The sequence below is a fragment of the Mobula birostris genome, chromosome 32, assembly GCF_030028105.1.
Source record: "Mobula birostris isolate sMobBir1 chromosome 32, sMobBir1.hap1, whole genome shotgun sequence".
Lineage (NCBI taxonomy): Eukaryota > Metazoa > Chordata > Chondrichthyes > Myliobatiformes > Myliobatidae > Mobula > Mobula birostris.
The window spans coordinates 8,546,817-8,557,790 of NC_092401.1; the positions used below are offsets into that span (position 1 = coordinate 8,546,817).

The 10,974-nt window shown below is 47.3% G+C and overlaps 1 protein-coding gene across 8 annotated transcripts in view; it reads right to left on the minus strand.

The window, feature by feature from the left end:
- The window catches only part of alkbh7 (alkB homolog 7), a 57,597-nt gene extending 47,956 nt beyond the window's left edge, over window positions 1-9,641 (minus strand). For all 8 annotated transcript variants that reach the window (XM_072248501.1, XM_072248496.1, XM_072248497.1 and 5 more), the window contains exons 1-4: window positions 9,299-9,641; window positions 6,614-6,787; window positions 2,088-2,212; window positions 771-925 (exon numbers count right to left, since the gene is read on the minus strand). In XM_072248501.1, coding sequence (XP_072104602.1) covers window positions 771-925; window positions 2,088-2,212; window positions 6,614-6,787; window positions 9,299-9,559 — 715 coding nt within the window. In that variant the 5' untranslated portion in view covers window positions 9,560-9,641. The remainder of the gene's footprint in view (window positions 1-770; window positions 926-2,087; window positions 2,213-6,613; window positions 6,788-9,298) is intronic.
- Window positions 9,642-10,974: the final 1,333 nt, after the last annotated feature.

Here is a 10,974-nt window from a genome sequence, read left to right on the forward strand (position 1 = left end):
CCTGTGCATCTCCTTTCCATCCCAAGTTCCTCATCTCTCCAGGGTTGGGCTAGGTGCTTTGATACCAGCAGGCAGGCAGTTGGGAATATGTCAGCACGACCCTGAGCGGTTGGAGGGGTGGATCGCAGGTCCTACGTGCTGTTCCCACACTGCTCACACTCTGCAGTCACCGGCCCAAGGAACTTTGCACACAGAAACAGACAGACAGACACTTGAGATGTAACAGAGGAGGTGAATGAAGGAACTGATGCCTCATCGGACCGAGGGTTTCAGAGAGGGGATTGGGTGGGGGGGGGGCAGGTTGTGGTGTTCAAGGAGAGAATAAAGGAGTTTCAAGAAACATAAGACTTTCTGTTGCCTATTGAACTGCCGCTAAGCTCGATGCTGTAAATACAGTAAGTATTTATACTGAACCTGGCGCTCTTTAACATTTCCATTATCTGTGACGAAGGTAATTCGATCTTTAGAGTGGGGCAGGGTGGGGGTTAGAGTAGGAGGTTGACTCAGTGACAAGCAGCTGGAGGCTGAGATCGCCGGTGGTTCGTATCGTCAGAAATATTTATGTATCTAAATTATTTATTTATTTTAAAGAATGCTGTTAAAACGCTTGGACTTATTCCCTCTGTTCAAATAAAGACCTCTGTTGTGTCAGCCCAGAGTGTGATTACTGTGAGCCAGTGTGAGAGTCGGGGAGAAATTGCCCAACAAAACCAAACAGCACAACTCACAAGCTGGATTAATTTATAAATGAACGTTGGTTTATAAATTACCATGGGTATATGAGGGATGATCAGCTGACTCTGAGCTGATGGGCAGGTTCCTGCAAATTATGGAAATCCGCCGATCTCGAGGTACTTTCCGGCTTCCGAAGAAGGACTCCTCGTCTCTCAGGATCTGGTGGCTGAACTGGTATCGGGCAGCTCCCCTGTAAAACATACCCATGAAGAAGTATCTGTAGCTCCTTGTAATCTCACCCACTCGTCCCACACCACACTCTCTCCCCTTTCCCTTCACACCCCATATCATCTTTCCCCTCTTCCATGTGCAAAAATGTACACACAGGTACAGAAACAGACCCACACACATTGAGACATACACACACAGACACACGTGCAGACAGAAAGACACACAAAGACACAAGACTTCTTTTAATAGATACAGCACGGTAACAGGCTTTTCTGACCCACAAGCCCCACCGCCCAGTTATACCCATGTGACCAATTAACCTCCTAACTGGTACTGTACATCTTTGGGATGTAGCAGGAAACTGGAGTTCCCAGAGGAAACACACACAGTAACAGGGAAAACGTACAAACTCTTTACAGACAGCGGTGGACGTGAACCCAGGTTACTGCTACTGTAATAGCGTTACACTACTGTGCCCCCAAGTCCTCTTATCTCATTTCCTCCCCGCGTTGTCCCTCTACCGTTCCCACAAAACCCTCTTTTTCTTTCCTCCCATCACAAACAAGAGTTACTGGAAATCAGAGCAACACACACAAAATGCCGGAGGAACACAGCAGGTCAGGCAGCATCTAGGAAAAGAGTACAGTCGACGTTTCGGGCTGAAACCCTTCATCACGACTGGAGAAAAAAAGCTGAAGAGTAGATTTAAAAGGTGGAGGAATGGGTGAGAGAAACACTAGGTGATGGGTGAAACCTGGGGGTGGGGGGATGAAGTAAAGAGCTGGGAAGTTGATTGGTGAAAGAGACAGGAGGCCATGGAAGAAAGAAGAGTGGGGAGGAGCACCAGAGGGGGGCGATGGGCAGGCAGGGAGATAAGGTGAGGGAGGGAAAAGGGGATGGGGAACGGTGAAGGGTGGGGAGGGGCGTTACAGGAAGTTAGAGAAATCAACGTTCATGTCATCAGGTTGGAGGCTACCCAGATGGAATATAAGGTGTTGTTCCTCCAACCCAAGTGAGGCCTTGTCACAACAGCGGAGGAGGCCGTGGATGGACATATCGGAATGGCGGGAATGGGATGTGGAATTAAAATAGGTGGGCTCCATCATTTGTCCTCTTCATCCTCCCATTTCTCAATCATACCCCCACCCCCCGCCATACACATAGCCCACTCTGCAGCTCACCTCAGGACGTAAGCAGATCGGCGCTGCAGTAGCAAATCCACCCAGTCCTCACTGCTGTCTTCACTCACCAGCCGCATCACACTGCTCGACAGGAGGCACATGCCCGCAATCGTGTCCCCGCAGAACTTTGAGGGAGAGAGGGGTGTTGACATGTCAGCATATATGTCAGCAGGGATGTGATGTTGAGGCTTTATAAGGGGCTGGTGAGACCTCACTTGGAGTACTGTGGGCAGTTTTGGTCTCCTTATTTAAGAAAGGATGTGCTGACGTTGGAGAGGGTACAGAGAAGATTCACTAGAATGATTCCGGGAATGAGAGGGTTAACATATGAGGAACGTTTGTCTGCTCTTGGACTGTATTCCTTGGAGTTTAGAAGAATGAGGGGAGACCTCATAGAAACATTTCGAATGTTGAAAGGCATGGACAGAGTGAATGTGACAAGGTTGTTTCCCATGATGGGGGAGTCTAGTACGGGAGGGCATGACTTAAGGATTGAAGGGCACCCATTCAGAACAGAAATGCGAAGAAATTTTTTTAGTCAGAGGGTGGTGAATCTACGGAATTTGTTGCCACGGGCGGCAGTGGAGGCCAAGTCATTGGGTGTATTTAAGGCAGAGATTGATAGGTATCTGAGTAACCAGGGCATCAAAGGTTATGGTGAGAAGGTGGGGGAGTGGGACTAAATGGGAGAATGGATCAGCTCATGATAAAATGGCAGAGCAGACTCGATGGGCCGAATGGCCGACTTCTGCTCCGTTGTCTTATGGTCTCTATAGAGCCGTACACCTTCTCTCTCACTCATACACACACACAGAGTCAAAATCCATCAGCAAAAATTTTACAACAATTCTAACTGCATATTCGCCAACAGTGGGAACGTCAGTAAGACGCTTTGGTAGAACGAGCAGAGGTGATATAAACAAAGCTGCACTGTCAATGGGGGTGAATCAACAGAGACATGGGTGTGCGCAACAAGTCTTGAAATGGATAGAATAAGCTCGGAATTTTCAGCTCCATAAAGTGGGTAGTGCACTGGTTATCACAACGACTTACAGTACCAGAGACCCAGGTTCAATTCCCACTGCTGCCTGTAAGGAGTTTTGTACGTTCTCCCCGTGACAGTGTAGAGTTTTCTCCCACAGTTCAAAGATGCACCGAACATCCAGTGAATGGTAGTTCTGTGGTGGAAATGCCTTGTTAATGAGAGAGGTCAGAGGAGAACGGCCAGGCTGCTTCAAGCTGACAGGAAGGCGACAGTAACTGAAACTGTTATAACAGTGATATGCAGAAGAGCATCTCTGAATGCACAACACGTCGAACCTTGAAGTGGATGGGCTACAGCAGCAAAAGACCACCTACACTCGATGGCCACTTCATTAGGTTAGGGGGTTCCTAATAAAAAGGCCACAGAGTGTATATCCAAGGTAAAAGCAAATCCTATCTTCACCAGGAAACAAGAAGAAAAGATGACTGACATTACTCATGGTAATAAGTCACTTCAGATTTATCCTGTGTTGACAAGAGAATATGGTGAGGCACCAGCATGAGCTCTGATGGCAATCCTTAAATCTTCCTTGGATGTAGGGGCAATTTCTTCATAAGCAGAATTCCGAAGAAAGCAAGGAAGCACCTTTACTTCCTTCGGAGTTTGTGGCGATTCAGCATGACATCTAAAACTTTGACTAATTTCTATAGATGCGTGGTGGAGAGTATATTGACTGGCTGCATCACAACCTGGTACAGAAACACCAACGCCCTTGAAAGGAAATCCTACAAAAAGTAGTGGATACAGCCCAGTCCATCATGAGTAAGATAGTGGTGCCTTCAGACATAGCGGCCTTTTGGGGGCCAACCAAAGGTATTTTTTTCTTTGTTAAACTTTTTTTTTACAATCCCGAGACAATACTGGACTCCCAAAAACTTTGGGTACTGCTGGTCTAACCCATAAATAAGCTGCCCGTTGATAAGAGGAGCTAGACTAGGTGCAGACCGTGTTGCTGCCTGCTACTGAAAAGCATCGACGGCATCAGAGTCGATGTGCGAAGGCAGCATGCAGTGTAACCATGGGTGATTGTATTGAATGTTTCTCTCACAATCACAAGAATCTGTTGGGCATTACCTGTTTCCCTTGTTTGGTGGTGTGACAGACAGCGAGGGAGCTGCGTGGCCTCGGTTGTAGCGAGGACTAGGCCTCAAGCTGTGGCCGTGCCTGCTGTTGCAGTCCAGGTGAGGAGACGCCGGAGGTGGTGTAGTGTGGCATCGTACTCGGTTGGGGGCTGACCTTTCCTGTCAGTGCTGCCCTCCAGTGTTCGATCGGTAGAATGACTAGCTGGATCACCAGCATATGTCCGTCTGCGCACTGCCAGGAACTGAACCATCACTTTGCAGGACATGTCACCAAGGAACTTGGGCTCATTATGGTTTTTTTTTTGCGTGACTGTGTGCGTGCTCGCTGTTTTGAATGTGCTGTGTGTGTTTTGCACCTTGGCCTCAGAGGAACACTGTTTCATTTGGTTGTATTCATGTATGGTCGAATGATAACCAAACCTGAATTTGATTTTGATTGGATTTGACTTGAGAAAAACCCTCTCTGCAACTGAGCACATGTACATGAAACACTATTGCAGGGAGGCAGCATCCATCATCAGGGACTCCCACCACCCAGAACACACTCTTCTCTTGCTGCTGCCATCAAGATGGTGGTATAGAAGCCTCAGGACTCACACACCAGGTTCAGGAACAGTTACTACCCCTCAACCATCAGGATCTTGAGCTAATTTTACTCGTCCCATCACTGAAGTGTTCCCACAACCTATGGACTCACTTTCAAGGACTCTTCACCTCATGTCCCTGACATTTATTGATTATTTATTTATTTATTATTTCTTTATTTATTTTCATGGTTTCTTGTCTTCTGCACTCTAATTGAACAACCTTAGTTGGGCAGTCTTTCAGTGATTCTGTTATGGTTACCATTCAATATATTTACTGAACATACCCACAAGAAAATGAATCTCAGGGTGGTATATCATGACATATACAGTATGTACGTTGGTAATAAATTTACTTTGAAATTTGATCCTTGCGCATTGCAAAACTTAGGTCTTCAGTGTAAAGAGGAAAAGTCTAAATGAGGTAGAAACTACAATGAGGTTAACATCAGCAGCAGGCAAACATTGAGAGACTAATGCTCATGGCAGTAATTCTCAATGGAAAAAGAACTAATCACTAAAGAGTACACTGCACAAATTTATTGAAGGCATACTTGGTCTAAGCTAACAATTGCAGTACTCATGGAGCTCCAAAATCATTTGATACAAACAGAAGAGCACCAGTGGACAATGTTGAGATAAGAATGCCAATACCTGAGGGGAAAAAAAAGGTCAAGGAGCAGTGAAGAGAATTGTTTCCAACTGGAGAGAGATGTTCAGATGCTAAAGTACTGGAGGAAGCCTAAAGACCTGTCCTCCAAGAGGACCACAAGCTTGTCGAAGGGTCTGGAGGCTTGTGTGCCTCAATGACCTGGAGAGCTATGTTGGCCAGAGTCAGGGCTTTACGCTTTGGTTCTTGGTAGGGTCACCCGTGCCAAACAGGTCAAAGGATAGAAGCTGGACTAAGAGTGGCCCACAGGTCCTCCAGGTTCGGGGTTTTAACTCAGGGCTAACAACCCTGACTGGTAAAATAAAACTGTTACAGAAACAGCAATGAAGAATCCTCCTACATCTGAGTGTGACAGTATTCCTGAGTCTCCACCTAGGACTTGCACAACCGACAGTGGTGAAAACCAAGAGGAAACTACTGACACGATGAAGGAAGCCCTGAACACTGTTGGAGATGGGGGAATTTCATTGCTGCCCTAAATACCAGCTGTGTAATGGCCAGTAATTAGTTGACTTGTAAGTAATGACAAAGTAGTGAACCAGGAATTCCTGCTAAACAGGGCAAACTGTAAGCCTGGCCCACTGGAGAACTGTATATAATTCTGGCTCCACACTCAAAATATGCAAGGGCAATTTATTGAGATTTATTGCCAGAGGTTTCAGATGTGCAGACCCTCCTTAGAAGCTTATAGAGGTTTGATGGCAGAGATAGGAGGCATCTTTGCAGTGAGAAGCAGAATTCAGTAGCAGCTGCATGCATATTTAAAAATAATTAGCAAAATAATACAAGGGGGAACAAGAAAAGTCTGTTACAGTGCAAGTTGCTCTGTTCTAGGGTGTGCTGCCCAAATATGTTATGGAAGGAGATCTCAACAAGGACTTTGAAGAATTAAATTAGGAAGAGAAAGTAAATGAAACTTTCCAAAGGGGCAACAAATATTTCTCTTAACCCCAGTGCCAACATTCTCCAAATAGACTGCAGAGATCAAACTCAACACAAGGACCTGGGCCAAATAGCCTGTTTCTGTGTTGTAATTTTCTGATTCTCAGAGTGGAAAAGGAAGGGTGGAAGAAAGAAGAGCCCAACATGCGGCACAACAAACTTGCGACTGACGGAGAGAACGTACAGCAGCCTCGGTCACTAACCTTCACGCTGTCCACGTGGGGATTGATGAAGCCAGTCTTTTCAAGGTCCAACACATGTACCATTGAGAGCTGAGGCACACCTGGCAGGAAGGCAACATCTCGAAGCCGCTGCAGGACAGCTGTGTTCTGCTCAGTCCACTGGGACTTCTCTATCTCCCGATACCCATGGATTGCCTCACATCAGTTAACATAGTAAAAAAAAATTCAGTTAAAACCCCGAACCATTTACAGGAGAATATTCTTCACAATGCAGTTAGCAGGGCAAAGTAGAGGCACAAGATGGGACTAGCAGCCAAGATTAAGGAAAATCTAAAGCACACTCCAAAGAGATGGCTACAATTCCAATATAAAAGCAAAGATATAATGCGGAGGCTTTATAAGAGATTGGTGAGGCCTCACTTGGGAGTGCTGCAAGTAGTTTTGGGCTGTTATTTAAGAAAAGATGTATGAGGAGCAATTGATAGCTTTGAGCCTTTAGTTGCTGGAAGTTAGAAACATAGAAACATAGAAAATAGGTGCAGGAGTAGGTCATTCGGCCCTTCGAGCCTGCACCGCCATTTATTATGATCATGGCTGATCATCCAACTCAGAACCCTGCCCCAGCCTTCCCTCCATACCCCCCTGATCCCTGTAGCCACAAGGGCCATATCTAACTCCCTCTTAAATATAGCCAATGAACTGGCCTCAACTGTTTCCTGTGGCAGAGAATTCCACAGATTCACCACTCTCTGTGTGAAGAAGTTTTTCCTAATCTCAGTCCTAAAAGGCTTCCCCCTTGTCCTCAAACTGTGACCCCTTGTTCTGGACTTCCCCAACATTGGGAACAATATTCCTGCATCTAACCTGTCCAATCCCTTTAGGATTTTATACGTTTCAATCAGATCCCCCCTCAATCTTCTAAATTCCAATGAGTACAAGCCTAGTTCATCCAGTCTTTCATCATATGAAAGTCCTGCCATCCCAGGAATCAATCTGGTGAACCTTCTTTGTACTCCCTCTATGGCAAGGATGTCTTTCCTCAGAAGAATGGGTACGTGGAGGGTACTGAAACCTATCGGATGTTGAAAAGCCTAGATAAGGTGAATGTGGAGAAGATGCTCCCTATGTAGGGGAAGGCACAAGATCAGAGGGCACAGCCTCAGAATAGAGGGATGTACTTCAGGACAGAGATGAGGAGAAATTACTTCAGCCAGAGGATGGTGAATCTGTGGAATTTGTTGTCACAGGCAGCTGTAGAAGCCAAGCCATTGTGTCTGAATTGGCATGGCCACTGAGCACATCTACATGAAGTGCTGTCAAGGGAAAGCAGCATCCATCATCAGAGATCCCCAACACCCAGACCACGCTCTTTTCTCGCTGCTGCCATCAGGTACACGAGCCTCAGGACTCGCACCACCAGTTTCAGGAACAGTTACTGCTCCTCAGCCACCAGGCTCTTGAATAAAAGGGGATAACTACACTCAACTTCACTTGCCCCATCATCGAAATGTTCCCACAACCAACTATCTCACTTTCAAGGACTCTATATCTCATTATTTATTGCAATTTCTTTATATTTGCATTTGCACAGTTTTTTTTTGCTTTCTGCACTCTGGTTGATCTTTCAATGATCCTGTTATAGTTACCATTCTACGAATTTGCTGAGTATGCCCACAAGAAAATGAACCTCAGTGCTGTATATGGTGTTGGTGCGTGGCCAAGTGGTTAAGGCCTTCGTCTAGTGAAATGAAGGTCGCTAGTTCGAGCCTTGGCTGAGGCAGCGTGTGTGTCCTTGAGCAAGGCACTTAACCACACATTGCTCTGCGACGACACCGGTGCCAAGCTGTATGGGTCCTAATGCCCTTCCCTTGGACAACATCGGTGGCGTGGAGAGGGGAGACTTGCAGCATGGACAACTGCCAGTCTTCCATACAACCTTGCCCAGGCCTGCGCCCCGGAAACCTTCCATGGTCTCACGAGACTAATGGATGCCTATTATTATCATATGGTAACATATACAAACTTTGATAATACATTTACTTTGGCATAGCAGGATATGGACATAACCCAGGCCAGTGGCATTAGTGCAGACAGACAGAACAACTTCTGTGCTGCATGGCTGTGTGCTTACTTTTCGATGTAGGTCCCAACCGCTGACTTATGCGGGAAGAGGAAGACCTTATTCAACTCCCAGAAAATGCTGGAGGAACTATGGAAATGAAGTCAACGTTTCGGGCAGAGACCCGCTTCAGGACTGAGAAAGAAGGGGAAGGTGGCCAGAATGAAGAGGTTGGGGCTCAGGGTAGTGGAAGGAGGCTAGTCAAAAGGTGACAGGTGAAGCCAAGTGGTTGGGAAAGGTCAAGAGCTGGAGCAACAGGAATCCGATAGGAGAGGAGAGTGGACCATGGGAGAACTGGACCCAGGAAGTAAAAGGCAGGTAAGAAGAAGTGGGGAATAGAAGAGGTGTGAAGATTCATTTCTGTAGATGCTGCGTGACCTGCTGAGTTCCTCCAGCATATTATGTGTGTGTTCCCTGGATTTCCAGCATCTGCAGGCTTCCTCGTGTTTATATTTAACCCTCAACCATCATCGCTCAATACTGATCGCCTTTGCCCCTCATTGCACCACCTCTCCCGCCGTGAGACCGCCGGTTGTCTCGGCTCGACAGACGCTGTTTTCCCCGTTGCTCCGGTCCCTGCGGCCTACCTGGTCCCAGTGGTCCCGCTGGTAGCGCTGCCGCTTCAGCCGCGGCTCCAGCTCCAGCTCCCGCAGCAGGGCCGCCTCCTCGGCCGGGCTCAGGAAGTCGGGCCGCAGCTCTATGTCCCGGGATAATCGGCGGAGCAGCGCGGGGCTGGAAGCCAGCATCAGCTGCAGGCCTGGGGCTCCATGGGGCCTGCGGGGGTAGCGCAGAGGCTGCCGCGGGGTCAGTGCCTTGCACCGTCCCAGGACCCGCGCACTCAGACCCATAGACAGAGCGATGGGACCGGACCGGACTCAAGTCACCGCCATCAGCAGGCCGGCGGCATTGAAGCGAGGCGCATGCGCGACCCTGACTTCCCATCGCAGGACATTGCTAGGACGAAGGCCATTCAGCCCCTTAACTTCATGCTGGTTCTCAGAGCAAACCCATCAGTCTCACCAACCCACTTTATTTCCTTGTTACCTATCCTCTCTGAAATATCAACTTACTTCGTCTCCTCACTCACCTACACTTGGGGTAGTTCCCAAAATGGTGTACCGATGTAATCTTGGGTAGAATATGCAAACTCCACACACACACACACACAGAGTCGAAGTTGCAATTAGATACCAACAGCCGAGGACAGCCGCATACCTGAAAATAACTGGGAGAGGATCAAGAGGAAGAGGGGATTGGTGACCATGCAAGGAAATAGGAGGCAGGGGTTGGGGGGAAGGCTGACTGGGATGGGGGCTGAGGAGGAGAGAGAGAATGATAGATAACAGGAAGATGGCAAGAAGTTTCCTCTCCTCAAGAGGGGAAATTGACGATTCCTGTCCATTGCACCAATGAGGCAGTGAAGAGTCTTTAAAAAATTGGCAGGGTAGATTGAAATCAGTGGTGACCACAGCTGGAATAAAGGTGTGTTCTTAATGAGGCCGCAAGGAATGCATTGGTGGGTTCCAACAATTAAATCCTTTGTCTGTCCTACAAAGGAAAAAGTAGTTCTTTTACATTATCCCTCACAATATCCCAATGTGATTAGCATAGACGGACTCTCACTATAACTGACATTGCAGCAAACTCATAATCTTGGAGAACTACAAGCAACACACATAAAAGTTGCTGGTGAACGCAGCAGGCCAGGCAACATCTATTGGAAGAGGTACAGTCGACGTTTTGGGCCGAGACCCTTCGTCAGGACTAATTGAAAGATGCTGCCTGACCTGCTGCGTTCACCAGCAACTTTTATGTGTGTTGCTTCAAATTCCAGCATCTGCAGATTTCCTCTTGGAGAACTAGCCTGGGGGTCTTTATGCTTGCACATCCAGAGGTCTGACAACTCAAGTATTAATCAGAATCAGACCACACTCCCATAACAAAAAAAAACATCTGCTCACACTGGGATAATACAGCTGAGGTTCACTTTGATCATGGATGGATGGTCAGTCACTTGCTCTCATAGTCCAAAGTATTAAGAAACCGCTCTTCATTCACCTCAATCACACTTCCTTTCTCTGCTAACATCCAGTACTGGTTGAGTCCCGAAGAGTCTGGGCCCAAAATGTCAACTGTTTACTTCCATCCATAGATGCTGCCTGGCCTGCTGAGTTCTTCCAGCACATTGTGTGTATTCCCTTGTCTTCCATCCAGGTAGCCTCCAACCTGACGGCATGAGTATTATTTTCTCCTACCAGTGAAC